Below are 18,397 nucleotides of genomic sequence, written 5' to 3'. Positions count from 1 at the left end.
GTGTTGGCAGCAATGCATGGCTGCTTGAATTATACCACCTTTGCAAGAGCTCTGCAGACATGGAATAGTTTCTGGCTTTGTCATAGTGAAGCCTGCGATCCTGGCGATTTTCAGGGAAATTCATAAGCTGTAACCCAGGGGGCATGTGGGAACACCAGCGATTTTCCTCTGCTGTCTGCCTCTTTTATGATTCAGTCTTACACACCGCGTCTGCTCCCTCCAATTCAGAGCACCTATCCCAGCCTGTCTGTGGAACACTGATTCCCCACCAGACTATCCACTACAAAGGAAGGGGGCAACCCTGGCTTCATTGTGTCCCCCAAGACTGGCACCTTGTGGCATATGCTAGGTGCTCCATAGATGGCCATCAAGTGGTTTCAAGCGGATGAACCCCGAAGACTGGCATCAGTCTACAGCCTACTTAGGGAGCCTACAGGTCAGTTAACAACTCAGACCTTGGGAAAGCGTTCTGAAGCAAGCTAATGATGAAGCGCATGTGCTGCAACAGAGCAGGTTAAGCCAACACTTGGACTCCCGCATCCTGAATCACAGTGTGAGTTTGAGGCCCTGCTGCTCCTCTTCTGATCCAGCTCCCTGCTGATGTGCGTGTGAAACAGCAGATGATGGCTCAAGTACTTGAGTCCCTGCCACCCACATGGGAGGTCTGGATGGAGTTCCTGGCTCCTGGCTTCAGCCTGGCCCAGTCCTAGCTGTTGTGGGCTTTTAGTGAGTGAACAGCAGATGGAAAATACCTTTCTCTACTTCTCTCTCCTTGTCACTTGCCTTTCAAAAAAATAAATCTTTATTTTTTTTTATTTTTATTTATTTTTTTTTTTGACAGGCAGAGTGGACACAGTGAGAGAGACAGAGAGAAAGGTCTTCCTTTGCCGTTGGTTCACCCTCCAATGGCCGCCGCGGCCGGCGTGCTGCGGCCGGCGCACTGCGGCCGGCGCACTGCGCTGATCCGATGGCAGGAGCCAGGTACTTATCCTGGTCTCCCATGGGGTGCAGGGCCCAAGGACTTGGGCCATCCTCCACTGCACTCCCTGGCCACAGCAGAGAGCTGGCCTGGAAGAGGGGCAACCGGGACAGAATCCGGTGCCCCTACCAGGACTAGAACCCGGTGTGCTGGCGCCGCAAGGTGGAGGATTAGCCTATTGAGCCGCGGCGCCAGCCAAATAAATCTTTTTTTAAAAAAAAAATTCTGAAGATGAGAGGCAGTTTGTAAAAGAAGAACTCCATTTATAGTCTTTCAGGGGAAATACAAGGGTTAGAACCTGTGGAGTGAGTGGCAAATGTAGGCTACCACCGAGACTTTATCATCTCCCTTGCTTGGCAAACCTGAGGCCTCACACTGCACACCGTGTCTGGATACACAGGAGTGTGCTTCAGAAAGTTCATGGAAAAAAAGGATTAAAAGAAAGTTTTATTTTGGTGCAAAAAAAATTTTGCATAGTTTTTTTTCCCACAATACACATTTTCCATGAACATTTAGAAGACCATTGCTAAAGCTACTAACCACCATGGCCAACCCAGATGCCCCATGTTGGTGGCAAGGTCAGCCACTCTAGCCAGTGATCCCATCTCTCAGGTTCTTTCCCCAATGTTATCACTTAACTACAGACATACTCCCTCGTCCACCCATACAGCAAAATCTATAGTACAAAGCAGGCAAAGGTTATCTAAAAGCCATCAAGACACTCCTAGTAGAATTTCCACCCCTGCTCACACACCACCTAGCACTAATAGAATCTCTCCACCTGCTCACACAGATTCTCTTCCTGAATTTATAGCCTCATAGTAATGGGCAGAACCAGCTTTCTTGGGGAACTTCACACAAAGGAGAAAGCTGCTATGTTTAAGGTGTCATCTGCTATCCCATTTACTTCCTGCGTTGCCACTGACGCTTCCACTCGTGGGTTTTAACAGTGTTAGAGTTTTTGTTGTGAGCCAATAGAGGAGCTTAGCAAAGAGACACTGGCTGAGAGTGGAAAATGCACAGAGAACAGATGAGATGATTTTCACTTACAGAGCAAGAGCCTCCTGGAGCTAATGATCCTGTGTTTGTGAATCCCAGAAAGGCTGTCAGTCCTCAGATTCCCTGGTCAAAAACTCCGAAGCCGAGGGGACACTTGTCCCTGGACCCCTTTCTTCTACTCAATAATGGCGTCTCCCCAGAACCTCAGCAGAAGGTATATTTGGACTGTTTGCCCTGAAAGTAGTCTGTTGCACTGTTGCCTAAGTACTCTCTTGAGAGTCCCTGAAACTAGAAGGGAATGAACCTGAACCTTGCAGTTTTGAAGCCAGCAGCTCAGCACCCTTTTGTGCTCGGAACTGTGAAGCTGACTTTGAAAGGAAGGTCAGTATCCAAAGCAAATTTTATCAGGACTTAAACTGGGTAACGGCTTCATCTTGATCACTCTTCCTTCGAATGAGAAGAATTTTATTCACATTTTGTAAAAAACAGAAGAGGGCCCAGACATTTAATATGAATTATCTATCTTTCCATGCTGTATGCCAAGTCTTCTGGCTTTTGGATCAAAACCTGAAGCCACAGAGCTGGGTACTATCTGTTCCCTTGTTCTTATGGCCATATTCTGCTCTAGCACTTCCTAGTTAGTCTTAACGCTTTGATATCCTTACTGGACCAGAAGAGGCTTGGGACTGCTTTCCAACTCTTTTAGAGCTTTAATAAAATACCCTTATGAAGTCAAGTTTAGGGTTACTCAATTTTGAAAAAAAAGGCAGACATACTTCCATTATGGCTTGCTTCCTTTGGGGACAGAGGCTGTTACCTTGTCTAGCAATGCTTAGCATTTAAGTATGAGGTTTGTGATACTAAAGGCTGAACACATGGCAACTCTGCCGACTCTGGCCTTTCACGACATGCTCTGGGTATGTGGGCACTCAAGCAATGAAAACAAAGAATCAAAATGACCCAGGTGAAGAGGGCAAGAGGGTGACCCCGGAAACAAAGCTTCTAGAGACTTTAAGAAACTGTCCCTTCCCCCTAAGGGCTTGGCTGGTGTTCTTCCTTTAAACAGTACCTATGCACGTGCCTAGTGTTGCTTTACATGAGAATGGCCATCATCACCATGCGTCGTCTTGGTGCTACCTGGAAAAGCCAGGAATGGTTTCTATTCATCTTCCAATGTTTTACCTCCAGGTCTGTCAGTACTGCCAGCAACACCAAGCCTGCCCCATATCAAAAGCAGAGTGTTGATACTCTTGCTAGTTGTTGGGCCTAGCCCAATAGCTTTCACAAAACCTGCCTTGTTCTAGACTGGCCTTAAAGAATACGTGGTACTCCAGCTCTTAATCTTGACCACAAAGCTTGAGGGAAACTACCCGAGACCCCTCCCAGGGATATTACAAAGGGCTATCCAGACTTGTCGAGCTAGCCATGTTTTCGTTCCTTGCCAGAGTCTTCGTGCCCACCTGCCCTGTCCTAGAGTATTTTGGAGCAGCACCGTGAGTGTGGTGGTATAGAGAAGGGGTAAGTGTAGAAGACCAGGGGCAAGAACATCAGCCCCGAAGGGAATCTGAACGTAGAATAGGAGCCAAGAGCTGGCCTTGAGGCATAGCGGGTAAAGCCACCTGGGACATCAGCATCCATGTGGGTGCCAGTTTGTGTTCTTGGCTGTTTCATTTCCAATCCAGCTCGCTGCTAATGGCCTAGGAAAGCACTGGAGAATGGCCCAAGTGTTGGGCCCCTGCTGCCCATGTGGGAGACCTGGGAGAAGCTCCTGGCTCCTGGCTTCTCCAGGGCCCAGCCCTGGCCATTGCAGCTATCTGGAGAATGAACCAGAAGATGCAAGATCTCGCTTTTTCTCTCTCTCCTCTTTCTCTCTCATTCTGTTTCTCCTTTCTCTCTATAGCTCTCACTTTCAAACAAATCTCAAAAAACAAAAGCCCCAGGAGCCAGTCTGGAATGGCTGTGGGTCAACATCTGCCTCAGGAAACTCCAGATTCCCTCCAGCGGGAAAAGACCCACCTCTCACACTTCAGAGAAGTTCAAGTTCGCACGGGTGTCTGTTTCAGGACATGTCCCAGAGCTGACATGTGACTAAGGGAAGCATGGGGATCCTCCCCTGCTCTTCATCCAAGGTGCGCCTCCACCTTGGACTGACTCATTTCAACAGTGAGGTGCATTCCTAGCATTCTGCTGGGGAAAGTTAGTCTCCAATGGAGATGCATTGCACCTTTAAAATTCCAAGAATATGAAGGTGCATGCCACAAAAATGCACCTTCTCCCACCTTCCCAGGTAATTAGCAGCACCTCCTGGTCACCCTGGGTGTTCTGAAAGGTTACCAAAAAAAGCAGAATGCAGGTCACGGCACTATTTTGAGAATATGCTTAATAAGTTAGTATCACTCACTCATTAATGGCTAAGGTTAGCCTCTGGCAAGGCTCCTTAAGTGGGGCTTTTCTTGGCCTGGACTGGGGTAGCACACCTGTTTCTGTGTTCACTTTGCACTTTGAGGCCTCTCAGTCCTAGAAGCCGAACGCACGAGAGAGAACGGCCGGTTGGAGCCTGTGGGCTCCTCACTTTCCCTAACAGCTAGCATTTCGCAGGCTGCTAAATTACTAGTCCACGGAGCCATGTGACCAAGCTCAGCGCGACCGCGCTGCCGGACCAATCGCAGAGGGCAGGGAAGCCCGTCCCAGCTTCACACGCTCGGGACGGGACAGTCGGAAGCAAAGGGCAGGCGCATTTGGAGCGTTCACAACCCCACGTAGTGCCCAGGAGGCTGCCCGGGATCACACGCTGGCAAGTTCAGGCTCCCTTCGCACACGTGACTGTAGGCCCCCGGGCCTCCCGGGGCCGGGGGGCGGGGGGGAGCCACCCGAGCCAGAGGCTGTGGCGTCGGGATCCAGAGCTGTCCCACATCCCAGCGCTGGGAGTCAGCTCGCCCGGGTCGCGTCTTCAGATCGCTGCCCAACCCGCTCGGAGGGGCTTCCAGTTGCCTGCCCAGGGAAGTTGTGAGGTCCTAAGTGGGCGAGGGAACCCAGGCCCGGGTCGGCAGCCCCAGGGGACCCGGGAGTTGTCACCCCCCCCCCCCATTCGCCCTGGCTCACAGCCACAGCCACACACCAGCCCCTGCACTACTCTTTGATCTATTGTTCAGAATGGAGGCTAATTACAGCCGCTAGATTAAGACTCAGGTACCCTGGAGGAAGCGTCACTGGGAACGAGGGTCTGCAAACTAACCTGATTAAGTCTGGGTTCCCTCCCCAGCGCCGTGTAGCTACAGGAGAGACGCGAGAGGCTTCCGAACGCAGCCCGGGGGCGGGCAGGGGAGGGGACAAGCACCCAGAGGGGAGTTCTCGTTGAAGCTACACTCTTCTAAGCCGCACGCCAGACAGACGGCCCAGGGCCTGGGGAGTCGCAATTCGGGTGCGCAGGCTGCGCACTTCCCGCGGCTGAGCCGAGCCTCCCGGCTGCCGCCCACCGAACGTGCGCCTGCTCACGGCCGCAGGACGACTCCCTGCCCCGGCCGGCACCTGGCACCCCGCGCCCCTCCAGGCGCCCCCCTTCCTCCACCGTCTGCTCCCACCCAACTGAAGTCCGAGGGGTGCGCCCCCGGCTGCCATGCACCTCTCCAGCCGGCCCTCTGCCTCCTTAACACTCCGCCCGACAGGGCAGGCAGAACCATTGTTCAATGGCTCGGAAGCCCACGTTCTCCAGCCCTTGTCAAGGCGGGGTGGTGGTGAAAAAACGATGCATAACAGCGGCTTTGGGGGACAGCGGGCAGCAGAATACAGACTATTTCAGGTGACGCTTCGGGACACCCCAATCCGTCCTGTACCCCCACACTCCGCAACCGGCCCCGCAGCCGCGGCGCTGACAGTCGGCTCGGAGGCGCCGCCAGGGTGGGGAGCGAGAGAAGGCGAGCAGAGGCAAGAAGCGCTTCCGAGAAGGGGGTGGGCAAGAGGAGACTGGCGCCCCAGGGCCCCCGCCCGCCCCCCACGCCGCGGCGCCAGGCCTCCTGCGGAGGGGGCGTCCCTACTCACCGGTTGCGGTGGCGCCGCTCTCCCGGAGCGCCCAGCACAGCGCGAGCAGCAGCCAGAGCGCCCGGCGCGCGGACGTGCCCATGGTGCCCGCCTGGATGGTGCCGCCGCCGCTTGCTCCGCACAACAAGTTACCAGCCCTTCGGAGACGAGGAAGGCGTGGGGGCGGGGAGGGGCAGGGGAGGAGGAGGGGGAAGGAGTTAGCAGGGGAGAGGGCGCTGGGAAGCAGAGGGCAGCCCTCCCCGACAACTTGCACGGCCGCTTGCCCACCAGCCAGCCCACCCACCCACCCTCCCACCTCCCCGGGGCTGCAGCGGCAGTGCAAGCCGAGCCTGCGGGCAGCAAATAATGCAGGCGCTGCAGAGGAGGGGAGGGCAGGGGAGGGAGGGGAGGGGGAGGGGGTAGGGAGCCGAGAGCAGAGGAGCAGGCTGGAGAGCGAGGAGCCGGCGGTGCAGCACCCACACTGGCGGCGGCTGGAGCGCGGGGTGAGCGGCAGGGAGGGGGCGGGAGGGGGAGTGGTCAGCGGGGGGCGGGGGCCGCGGCGGCTCCGGCCCTCCCTCCCCTCGACGTGCTCCTCTTACACGCCCCGGGGCAGCCGGTGCCTGGGCCCGGAGTGTGAGAGTGTGAGCTTGCGTGAGTGGCCGTGGCCGTGGCCGTGGCCGCTTGGACTGCTCCCGCGGCCCGGCTGCTCGGCGCGTCCGCCCGGGGCTCACGGGGGCCCGGGGCGGCCGCTGGTTGGCTCGCGCGCCGCCCTCGCCTCCAATCCCCGGTGCCTGTCCTAATTTCCTGATCCAGGGAACCTGCCGCCGCAGCAGCCTTGCGCTCCCTACGGTCGTTACCGTAGGCTCGCGGCCGCAGCGCCTAGCGCTGGTACAGCCACTGCGGCCGGCTCGCGGGGCCGGCAGCTGGGGGGCCGCCGGCATGTCCACGGCTGCCGCCCGCGCCACTCACAGAGGCTGGTAGGTAGCATCTTCCTCCGGCCTCCTTTCTCCGCCCGGAAAGTGACGAACAGGAGGGGCTCCGGGCGTTCACGCGGCTGGGGTGTGGGGTCCCAGCTGCCTGGTCCGTCGCCCGCGGAGATGCCATTGTCCTAAACCAGAAATGTGTCTTTAAGTGAGAGGGAGCGGAAGAGTGAGCGAGCGAGCAGTTGTGGTTTGCCCTCTGGAATAGAACGGGACTGAAATAACCCGGTCTGGGATAAGGAGGCGGGGAGTCGCTAGCGCTCAGCTCTGCCTTCTCTCATCAGTGTTGAGAGTTAATTGCTAATTGCACAAAATGATAGTTTGAGGGCCTGTAATTAAAAGCTTAAACCTTTCCTTGTTTGGAAGAGGGACCCGGTAGGTTTATTCTGGATATACTTTGCAACATGCAATGTGGAGGCTCCCTAAAAGACAGAAGGAGCAGAGGCCAGGGCCCCTAGGAGGGAGCAACTCTGGTGCCTGGCAGTACCTCAGCCTATCATTTGACTTTTAAAAGCCTCCTTTGGTTTTCTGGCAGGCTTGCCCCTGTTTGAAGTGTGTTTGTCTGTGAAGCTTCTACGTGGAGTGAGAGAGGACCCCCCCCCCCCCCGTTGTTTCACCTTCTTAAATAAAAGGGGTTTTAGGTATTTTTTTAAAAAGTTGTTTTAGCTTTGAGTGACTCAAACTTGGCAGATTTTAGTAAGGTCATCTTGGGTCTCCACGCCTTTGGTGGTTTGAGAATGGGTGGGCGCTGGCTGGCTGTGTCCTTGTCCTGGCTGTCCTGGGCCTTTGTCATAGCTAGCCATTAGATAGGAGCTTCATAGGAACTTACCGCACCCTGGAGACAGGGAGGAGAGGAAGTTTCAAGTCAGGGTACCTGTGGCTGGAGCCAGAAGATACCCAGATTGTGGCAGATGAACACGAAGGAGCATTCCTCTCTGGACAGAGGGGGTCTGGCACCAAGGCCCCTTTTGAAACCTGTTTTATCCAGTCCTCTGGTTACATGGCTGATACACACTGCAGTGTCGTGCTCGTGTTGCACGTGAAACTGAACTGAAATGTGTTTTATGCCATTACGTAGTGAAGATGCATGCTGGTGGTGTTTCACCTCACACGCCCTGGCGGGGGATGGTCATGCCTTCAGTGCACCCTGCCTTCAGTATTCTTGGGGTTCAGAAGGGTCAGTGATGTTGAGTCACTTTGCAGAAGAGGCAGGAGGGAGAAGGGCTGGGTGAAATCTGTATGAAAATGGCACAGCACTACTCAGCAGTTGTCTGCGTATTTTTCAAATTTTTTCAGGTAACTGCACCCGACAAGCTAAACACTGATAGAACGTAGTAAGACTTATCTTTGACAAGCATGCATTATACTTTTCAGCTCTCTGAGAGCTGTAAATAAACTCCTGGTGAACTTAGCTGCAGTCCTGTGTTCAGTCCTGCAGCTTTTTGGTTGAATCAAAAGGAAGCATAACTATTGATTCCACGTCTGGCTGTGTAACTTGGGAAAAATCACAGTGCCTGTCTGCGACGGCCACCTGAGCCAGAGATGCCTCTACTTATAGGTGGAAAACAAAAGCAACACATGACATCAGTGGGCTTGGAGGTTTCAAGAAGCAGCTCTGTGAAGTGCTGGTTATCAGAAGAAAAGGGTCTGGAGGAGGAATGTCTCTGATTGATGCAATAAGTAATGAGTAACCAAAAAGATAACTTGATGATGAGTAGAGGTTGCCTTGGTTGAACCACCTGGGCTCAAGGAGCCTGCTATTGCTGGAGTCTGGAAGGTTTTGGGTAAAAGCATGGGCGATCCATTCATTTCCACATGCATCGTATTCCCGTGTTTGTTGCAGCAGCACAGCATCTGTGGGAGACACACTGTACGAGGCAGAGGCCATCCGGAGGTGTTTCTCTGGGGAAGCTCAGGATGCGGTGGAGACAGAGAAGTGGGCAATTGCTGTGGCCTGTTGTAGTCGAAAGCTGCTTCAGGTGCTGTAAGATGAGCGGGAAAGAGCAGCTTACCTGGCTGCAGGATGGGGACCCCACAGAAGGCCTTGCAGAGCGTTTGTGAGCTGAGTGCGCTCATCGTTTTCACCAAGTGCTTCCAACTCTCCCTGCTTCCACGGCAGGATTGCACCTCCTGGTCCACTGGTAGTGGGGTAGGTAGGAAGATGAACTTTGTCTATTTTTTGAGCAGAAGGTGCAAGCTGCCACTTCCATTCTAGAGTATTCTGTGGCTGTGTGAGACCCTATCTTTTTGCCTGTGACAAGAAACCTTCAAGTTGGCTATGCTGTGGGCCCAGGATTGTGAATGACTAAATTCTTTCAGAACTACTCATCTGAATAGTTCCCTGCTGTCCACACGTTCTCTGGCAAATCGGACCCACAGCCCAAATCTAGTCAGTGACCTGTTTTTGTGTGGCCTACAAATAAGCGTTGTTTTTACATTTTTCAATTGTTATACCAAACAAACCAATGGGAAGGAGGAAGGGCATGCAACAGAGGACATACAACTGTATATTGTTCACGGAGCCTAGAATATTTATCATCTGGCCCTTTACAGGAAAGACTTGCCAACCCTTGACATGGGATGAGTGGGAAATAAATCTTTGTTACCTTCATCTGCTGAGATTTTGTTACCTTAGGGTATCCTGGCATGAACCAGGATGATACACTGGGTAGAGAACAAAGGGGTTCCAAGGTGAGTGGAGGGGGCAGAGGCAAGAGTATCATGTGTGTCTTGGTCTCTTTGGTGTTGCTCTAACAAAGCACCTTGAGGCTAAGTGTTTTATCAAGAAAGGAGGTTTATTGGCCAGTGCCGCGGCTCACTAGGCTAATCCTCCGCCTTGCGGCGCCGGCACACCGGGTTCTAGTCCCGGTCGGGGCGCTGGATTCTGTGCCGGTTGCCCCTCTTCCAGGCCAACTCTCTGCTGTGGCCCGGGAGTGCAGTGGAGGATGGCCCAAGTGCTTGGGCCCTGCACCCCATGGCAGACCAGGAGAAGTACCTGGCTCCTGCCATCGGATCAGCGCAGTGCGCCGGCCGCAGTGCACCAGCCACAGTGGCCATTGGAAGGTGAACCAAAGGCAAAGGAAGACCTTTCTCTCTGTCTCTCTCTCTCACTGTCCACTCTGCCTGTCAAAAAATAAAAATAAATAAATAAATTTTAAAAAAGAGGTTTATTTACCTTACAGCTTTGGAGGCTGAAAGTGTAAGGTTGGTGACCCCCTCTGGCCTGTGGGGAGGGCCCCACTGACTGCATTAAAATTAGAAGAGAAACCAAAAGGGAACAGGTCCTTTGCAGAAGGGAGAAGTCACATGGCAAGGCAGGCAACCCTGAGATTTGGAGGCCAGGCTGGCTCTTATCCTAGTACCCTGCTCTTGTGAGAACCAAATGGGTTCCTGAGAGAACTGCACTAGTCCCAAGTTGGCCCCAGTGAGCTAACCTCCTTTCACGAGACTATACCCGTTAACGGTTCCACACCTCAGCGCTGACACTGGGCGCAAGCTTCCCAGCAAGGAATCTGCAGACATACTGAAATCCTACCCAACCCACTGCCGTGTATTCCCATCAGTTCTGGGGATTCGGAGTGGCTTGAGGGTGGAGTTCAGGTGGGAGGTGAGGTAGAGGAAGGCAAGGGCTAGACTGAGCGGACCTGGAACACCACGCTCATGACGTTTTACCCTGTGAACAATGGCAGACTGGGGAGCAATTTGAGCGGAGGCCTGCCATCCTCTTAAGGTCACTCTGACTATGGTATGAAAGGTGAATTTTGTGGAGGGCAGAGTAGAATAAAACTAGAGGAAGAAAAAGTAGTTAGAGGCCCTGGTATTAAGGGAGGATGTTAAAGAAAAGAGAGGAAGAAGCTACTGTTTGTAGAGTTAGACACGCTCATACAATTCATCCTGGAGATTCTTCTCCCCAGTCCTCTGGCTTTATCTCTTTGAATAATGCTGTCCAGACACATATGATCCATATAAATCACTGGCGATGTCTGATGAAAGTACAGATTGCCAGGGCCCTCCCTTGGTGATCCTGATTGAGCAGGTCCAGGGCGGAGCTCAGGGAACTACCTGTTCCAGTGGATTCTTGCCATTAGCACTGATTAAGAAACTCTTTCAGAGAACGACTGCTTCCACGCAGGTTTGAATTGCACGGTGGCTTCACTTCTGTGACATGTGTGTAAAGTTCTTTGTGCAGTGTCTCTGAAGGGCGTGATTCAGGGCCCATAGGAAATGCTAAGGCTAATGTGTATCGTTTCCTTGTTCAGGACCCTTGGACGCATAGACATGGGCCTCAGAAGTACCCTCCAGACCACTTGGCTGCCGTGCAGCATTGAAGGCCCAAAGCCTCGGCCTAGCAGGTGAGAAGTGAAAAGAGCTAACCCCGTCTCAGATATTGTCATGATGACTTCCCGGGGCCCCGCCATCTGCTAATACCATGACAACCTAATAAGATGCATGGGCAATTCATCCCTCTCTAGGTCCCAGCCGGAGGGCGAGCAGGTGTAAACCAATACGTCACAACTTTTAGTTTCTATCAGAACCTCCTGGAGGACTTGTCAAAGAGCAGCGTGCAGGGTCCCACTGTGAGAGTTTCTGACTTACTAGCTCTGGGGTGGTGCATGAAAAATTTTTTTTTACATATATAGAATTTAATATAGGATATGAGTAGTATTACAAATCAGTCACTAAATAATTTTACATTGAATATAATACTGGAGGAAAATAGATTATCTATAGAGAAAGAAATGGTGTTGGTAGACCTGCATTGTTACCCCAGGTAAAGCCAATGCCTGTAATGCCAGTATCTCATGTGGGCTCCGATGCAAGTCCTGGCTCCTCCAGTTCAGTTGCAGCTCCCTGCTGGTGTGCCTGGGGAGGCGGTGGAAGAGAGCCCAAGTGCTTGGGCCCCTGCACCCATGTGAGAGACCTGGAAGAAGCTCCTGGCATCAGTGTGGCCCAGCCCCAGCCATTGTGGTCATTTGGGGAGTGAACCAGCAGAAGGAAGATCTCTGTCTCTCTTTCTCTATCTGTAACTCTGACTTTCAAATAAATAGAATAAATCTTTTAAAGATTTACTTATTTATTTGAAAGTCAGAGTTACACAGAGAGAGGAGAGCCAGAGAGAGAGAGAGAGGTCTTCCATCCGATGGTTCACTCCCCAATTGGCCGCAGTGGCCAGAGCTGCGCCAATCTGGAGCCAGGAGCCTCCTTTGGGTCTCCCATGTGGGTGCAGGGGCACAAGGACCTGGGCCATCTTCTACTGCTTTCCCAGGCCACAGCAGAGAGCTGGATCAGAAGTGGAGCAGCTGGGTCTTGAACTGGTGCCCATATGGGATGCCGGCGCTTCAGGCCAGGGCGTTAACCTGCTGTGCCACAGCGCCCACCCCAATAGAATAAATCTTAAAAAAAAAAGCAAAGAAATGGTATTGGATGTCTAGTCTATTCCATATGGAAATACAAACTTCTTTCTTTTTTTAAATGAAGATTTACTTATTTGAAAGGTAGGGTTACAGAGAGAGGGTCACAGAGAGACAGAGACTGAGAACTTCCATTTGCTGGTTCACTCCCCAAACAGCCACAACAGCCAGGACTGGGTGAGGCTGAAGCCAGGAGGCAGGGATTTCATCCGGGTCTCCCACATGGGTAGCAGGGGCCCACACACTTGGGCTATCCTCCCCTGCATTTCCCAGGCCATTAGCAGGGAGCTGGCTTGGAAGTGGAGTGGACACAAACAGGTGCCCACATGGGATGCCGGTGGTGAAAGTGGTGACTTAATGTGCTATGCCATAAAGCTGGCCCTAGAAATACAAATTTCAAACTGATTAAGATCTAAATGTGAAAAAAAAGCCACATTTATTTGACAAGCACTCATATATACAATACCATTAAGACCTCTGAAAATGGCAAATGTTACTGAACGAGGTAAAAAGCAGAAGCCAGAAGATAAGACATGATGAATTTGACTAGGTTATCATTTAAACAGGTTAACCCCAAACAAAACACACCACCAACAACAGAATCTCTTTTTGATTAAAAGCATCACAGTGAATATGAAAGACAATCCACAGGCTGAGTGAAAATACCAGCATCACATGTAATTGAAAAAAATTAATATTTTATATGAAAATGCACGTGTGTGTGCAGGGAGATGATACAATGGGAAGAATGTGCAATTCTAACAAGTTCCCAGGGGCTTTCTGATGCTTGCAGTCTGGGGACGCAGAAGCCTATCAGCATAGCTTATGCCCTCAGCTAACTCACTATAAAGCCAATTACAAGTAGTTTACATTTTAACTGGCAGTAGATCATATAGGACACGATACAGGATCCATTGTGAACTCATCGGTCTCCTTTATTTTTGCTAAGGGTCAAGTTCAGTTTGTTTTTCAATTCAGAAATGAGATGCTGGACCGTTTAACTTTCTGGGAACTCAGATAATTAATTCCAATGATTCTGGTCCTAAATTTGATTGTTGTCATTTAATAGAAATGTGATTTACAGGAGGTTTTGGAGTGTAGTGCTGATGGCATTTCAAACACTGTTATGACCGGAGTTTCTGTGGAACTAGCAGCTTTGTACCCTGGACTAAGCTAACGAGCTGTGCCTCGCTTATTAGGACTTCAGAGTTTTAATCTGTGAGTTGTGATGATGCATCAAGTTGTTTAAGTGTGTCCAATTTTGTCGTAATCATTGCATTTAAAAAGTTTCCAGAGGCAGAGAGGACAGAGAAGACAGAGACAGGGAGAGACCTCTTATCCACTGACTCACTCCCCAGGTGGAAATCACTCCAGGTCTCCCACGTGGTGGCAGGGCCCCAAGTACTTGAGCCATCACCCAGGCATTCCCAGCGTCTGCGGGAACAAGAAACTGGAGTCGGGGTGGGGTGCAGCACCAGAGCTGGGCAATTAGTATGGCAGCACAGGCTTCCTAGCCAGTGTCTTGGCCTGGGCTGAGCACCTCGCCTGCTGCTGATGGTTCCATTCTAAACTTTTAGGAGATGTGTAGTTTGGTGCATAGTTAAACATGAGTATCTAGTATTTTCTTGTGATTTAAATTCTTACATTACTGCTTGAGCTCCATGAAGGATTGAGTATCTTAATGAATATGTTTCCTTCCCCTTCTCAATTATTTATTTGAAAGGAAAGGTGTGTGTGGGGGGAGAGAGAAGGAGGGAGGAAGAGAGAGGGAGGGAGGGAGAGAGAGGGAGGGAGGGAGGGAGGGAGGAAGGAAGGAAGGAAGGAAGGAAGGCAGGCAGGCAGGCAGGCAGGCAGGCAGGCAGGCATTGAAGGAAGGAATTGAAATATTTACAGTTCACTCCCCAAACGGCTGCAACATTTAGGGCCAGGCCAGATCAGACAGGAGTCTGGAACTCCATCCGGGTCTCCTACATGGGTGGCAGGGGCTCAGGTGCTTGAGCCATCTTCCAGTGCTTTCCCAGGCACGTTATCAGGAAGCTGGATCAGGAGCAGAGTCTCACATGTGGGTGACATTATCCAAGCACTTGAGTGATCACCTGCTGCCTTCCAGGGTGCACATGAGCACGAAGCTGGAGTTGAGAGAGGAGCCAGGATTTGAACTCGGCACTCTGATGTGGAATCTGTCTCAAGAGGTGTCTTAACCCCTTGGCCAAACCTCACCCCTCAAGATGCTTTTGGAGAGACCCTCTTATTTGTATATTTTTGTCCCCAAAGCAATTAGTATGCCATTCAAGGTTTTTGACACTGGGATCAAATGTGCATATTTGGAAATAAGACCATCTGAGAGGGTGATTGTACCATCCAAGATCAAGAGGGCACCCGGGTGACCCTTGAAAGTCTATGTGCACTGTGTGAATGCGAGAGACAATGTGGGTTAATGGTTTGGAGAGTGGGTGCTAGAGCCAGGCTTCCTGGGTTCAGAGCCTGGCTCTACTATTTACTGTAAAATCTTCAGCAAATTATTTAGCCTCGCTATGCCTCAGATTTTTCACCTAAAAAGTGGGAATGTCCGGAGTACCTGCTTCTTAGGCAGGTTCAGTGCATTCATACAAATGAAGCACTTAGAACAGTGCCAGGCATGTGATAAATGCTCGGTGAGTGTTAGCTACTGTTAATGACGTTTTTCTTATTGTGATGACGATGAGGGCGATGATAATATAGAAGAGAGGCATAAGAATAGGCCCAGGAGTTGACCATGTAAAAGCAATGGTTCTCCAACGGAAGGAAGACCTTTCTGTCTGTCTCTCTCTCTCACTGTCTAACTCTGCCTGTCAAAAAAAAAAAAAAAAAAAAAGCAGTGGTTCTCAACCCCGATTGCAAGGCAGTTTACGTATCCCTAGAGAGCTTGTAGAAGCATCAACACCGGACCTCACTTGGGGCCATTAAGTGTGATGTTTGGTCACGGCACCAGGGCATGAGCGTTTGTAGGCTGCCCAGACCAGTCTGCTGTACATTCGAATTGTGAATCGCTCGCTGTCAAACTGGAAGCCCTGGCCCAGAGGTGCAGAGAAGGAAAACCGCACAGTGAAATCTGAACATGGCTACACCCTTAGGGATTCAGGAATGTTACTGTGGTTCCTGCAGGAGAGGCAAAAGCAAATCCCCTCCGCGTGTTCCAGAATAGCCCCCGGGGGCCTCTGCGCATCCTGCTCCTGGCCCAGCATCTGACGCTCAGCTTGATCTGTCATCTGTAAGAGAGCCAAGGATCCTGGGAGGTCAGAAGCTGGGCACCAGCCAGACTGTTAGGAACCCAGCTGGCGTCTACCTATCAGGTGATGGATTACATATCACCAGTCTCATGCCCGAAGGAATCAATCTACCAGCAAGGACTTGTGGAGCGCCTCTGTGAGACCAGCGGCGTGCCAGGTGACTGGAGGGCAGTGTGGCTGCTCTGGGTAGGGGGAGCAAGTTGCTAAGGGTTTGTTTGCGCTTTCTGTGGAGCCAACTCAGGCTTGCTAAGTGGTAATTGACAGTCCTTTCTTCTTAGGAACTTTCTCTTGGATTTGCTGCCAATAGGAAGTGTGTTCTTTCTCAGGGCACTGTAGCATTCATTCATCGAGTGCCCACTCAATTATGAGGAATGACAGAGTTTGCCATCTGCGAGAGGAAAGACCACTTAATGATTCCTAGAGTCAGAAGTCCGGAATCAATGGACAGGAAGATCAAAGAGTTAAGGGGATTCTATTGTGATTGGAGAAGTTCTTTTAGCAGCGGCTGGGGCTCCCACTGAAATCTTCAAGGAGCCTTGAGTGCCTTGTAGATTCCCAGGAAAAGGAGGCTTTGGTACCTAAAGGAACAGTGATCTGAGCTGATAGGATGACAAGGCCCCAGGTGGTGGGTTGTTTTGCTAAGCTGTGGGGGAACAGAGTTAAGACCTGGTAGAAATTGACATTCTATTTTGGGATCTTAAGAATTATTTCCCCATCCTTGGAGAAATTGAGCTCTCTCAGAAGGTATGTTTATCACAGCCAATTTCTGGGTCTCATTGTCATTCCGAATTGGCATTCCATGCATGTGAGGGAAGTAAAACATCACCCTTTTGGAGAGGTTTCCTTGTCTAGTTGAAGAGTTCATGGTTATTGACCCAAATTCAAGGACAATTGATGGTTAATGACCCAAATCAGAACTCCTTCCTAAATTGACTTGGATTTGCCCTGGGAAGAATATAACAAAAGGCCATTTGGAACCAGGGATCTGAGGCCTCCCTGTTGGTAGCATGGTATCAGGATTGGGATGGGGTTGTGTGGGAATGAGACATACCTGAGATTTCTGCTCGCCTTTCCTTTTCTTCACCATAATGCCCCAGTGTCACTGGTGTCCTTTGCAGTCAAAACTGACTCTTTTTCTGCTGTAAGAAGTAAGTATCTTGTAAGCAAAAAAAAAAAAAAAAAAAAAAAAAAAAAAAAAAGTGTGTGTATATATATATATATATGATTTAATGTTTGTAAGAGCTTCCATTGTTTGTGGAAATGATTTGGAATATGGGATAATATATTTAGTTTTTTTTTTTTTTTATTAGACAGGTAGAGTTAGTGAGAGAGAGAGACAGAGAAAGGTCTTCCATTGGTTCACTCCACAAATGGCTGCTATGGCCGGCTGCACTGATACAAAGCCAGGAGCCAGGTACTTCCTCCTGGTCTCCCATGTGGGTGCAGGGCCCAAGCACTTGGGCCATCCTCCACTGCTTTCGCGGGCCACAGCAGAGGGCTGGACTGGAAGAGGAGCAACCAGGACTAGAACCCGGTGCCCATATGGGATGCCGGCATCGCAGGTGGAGGATTAACCAAGTGAGCCACGGCGCCGGCCCTGGGAAAATATCTTTCAATCAGGTTCTCTTGGTGCATTCCAGACAGATAACTCTCAGGGACTGACAACAAGGAAGATGGATCACTGGTTTTCTCCTTACGTCTCTTCCTTCCTCCCTTGCATTTCTTTGCCTGAGGCTGCAAGAAAACACAGAGAGGAGAGGGAGAGATGTTGGTTGACATGCAAGCTGTTCAGCATGCCCAGTAGCAAATCCATGGAGTCAAAGACAGTCTCTTCTTCATTGTATGGTGACTTACAGAGCTCGGCTGCTGGCATAAGGGGTGGTTTTCTAAATGTGAAACATAAAAATGGTAGCCGTGTCCTACTAAGTGTGGCAAGAAGGTTTCGAATTTACACGCTGACTTTCTTCTGAGTAGGGTCCAAGTTCTCTGCACACATGATGTCAGTTTCCCTGGGAGCAGAATGTGGACTGAGTGGGAGGAAGTCATTTCTCTTCAGCAGTTTGGAGGAGCTCAGACCCAGTTTCGTGTCCTCGCGGCATTGATGCTATGTGTGCCCTGATTGTCTGCGTTCTAGACCTCACACATAGAAGAATGGCCATGAATATTTAATGTGGCTAGATGGAATCTCAGTAAGATCTTTTCATAAACTCTGTCTCATGCTTTAAAGAAGCAGACCGTAAATTTTTATAGTTTCTTATTCTTTTCTTCCAAATGGGCATACTTAGAATTGGCCTTCATCTAATATCTTTTTTTTTTTTCTTAAGCAAAGCAAAAATAAAATGAAGACAAAACAAAAGATACCAAGTAGTGTTTGTGTTACCAAGACATAGCCCTGGGATAACCTCAGGTAAAACCTGGAGTCAGTATCCCCTGAAGGGGGATTTGAAAGCATCCTTTTGGGGCTGGAACTGTGACATGGTGGGTAAAGCCACTGCCTGTGAGGCCAGCATACCATATGGGTGTTGGTTCCTTTCCAAGCTACTCCACTTGATCCAGCTCCCTGCTAGTGCACCTAGGAAAGCAGCAGAGGATGGTCCAAGTCCCTGGGCCCCTGCTACCCACATTGGAGACCTAGAAGAAGCTCCTGGCTTCTGGCTTCCACCTGGTCCAGCCCCGTCCATTGTATTCCTCTAGGGAGTGAACCGTAGATGGAAGTTTCTCTCTCTCTCTCTGTCTCTGTCT

At 50.7% G+C, this 18,397-nt stretch overlaps 1 protein-coding gene and 1 long non-coding RNA gene across 16 annotated transcripts in view; one reads left to right on the top strand and one right to left on the bottom strand.

The window, feature by feature from the left end:
- Positions 1-6,732, bottom strand: part of VLDLR (very low density lipoprotein receptor) — a 40,816-nt gene extending 34,084 nt beyond the window's left edge. For 5 of the 11 annotated variants that reach the window (XR_016228948.1, XM_008255864.5, XM_070067733.2 and 2 more), the window contains exons 1-2: positions 6,595-6,732; positions 6,017-6,153 (exon numbers count right to left, since the gene is read on the bottom strand). Coding sequence is in view for 8 of the 11 variants with exons in the window: in XM_008255864.5 (XP_008254086.1) it covers positions 6,017-6,098 (82 nt within the window). In the remaining 3 variants the exon portion in view is untranslated. Of the gene's footprint in view, positions 1-6,016; positions 6,499-6,594 lie in introns of those variants that run through there. The other 6 variants (XR_016228930.1, XR_016228979.1, XM_089325107.1 and 3 more) reach the window with 2 other exon arrangements.
- Positions 6,391-18,397, top strand: part of LOC149128738 (uncharacterized) — a 56,941-nt gene continuing 44,934 nt past the window's right edge. For 3 of the 5 annotated variants that reach the window (XR_016223447.1, XR_016223439.1, XR_016223440.1), the window contains exons 1-2: positions 6,833-6,972; positions 11,235-11,327. This is a non-coding gene — a long non-coding RNA (uncharacterized LOC149128738). Of the gene's footprint in view, positions 6,499-6,832; positions 6,973-11,234; positions 11,328-18,397 lie in introns of those variants that run through there. The other 2 variants (XR_016223443.1, XR_016223448.1) reach the window with 1 other exon arrangement.

The sequence above is a fragment of the Oryctolagus cuniculus genome, chromosome 1 (genome assembly GCF_051225735.1).
Source record: "Oryctolagus cuniculus isolate XC-2025 breed Fujian yellow rabbit chromosome 1, ASM5122573v1, whole genome shotgun sequence".
In the NCBI taxonomy this organism is placed as follows: Eukaryota; Metazoa; Chordata; class Mammalia; order Lagomorpha; family Leporidae; genus Oryctolagus; species Oryctolagus cuniculus.
The sequence above is the reverse complement of the archived record's forward strand: the minus strand, read 5'-3'. Positions and strand labels throughout refer to the sequence as shown.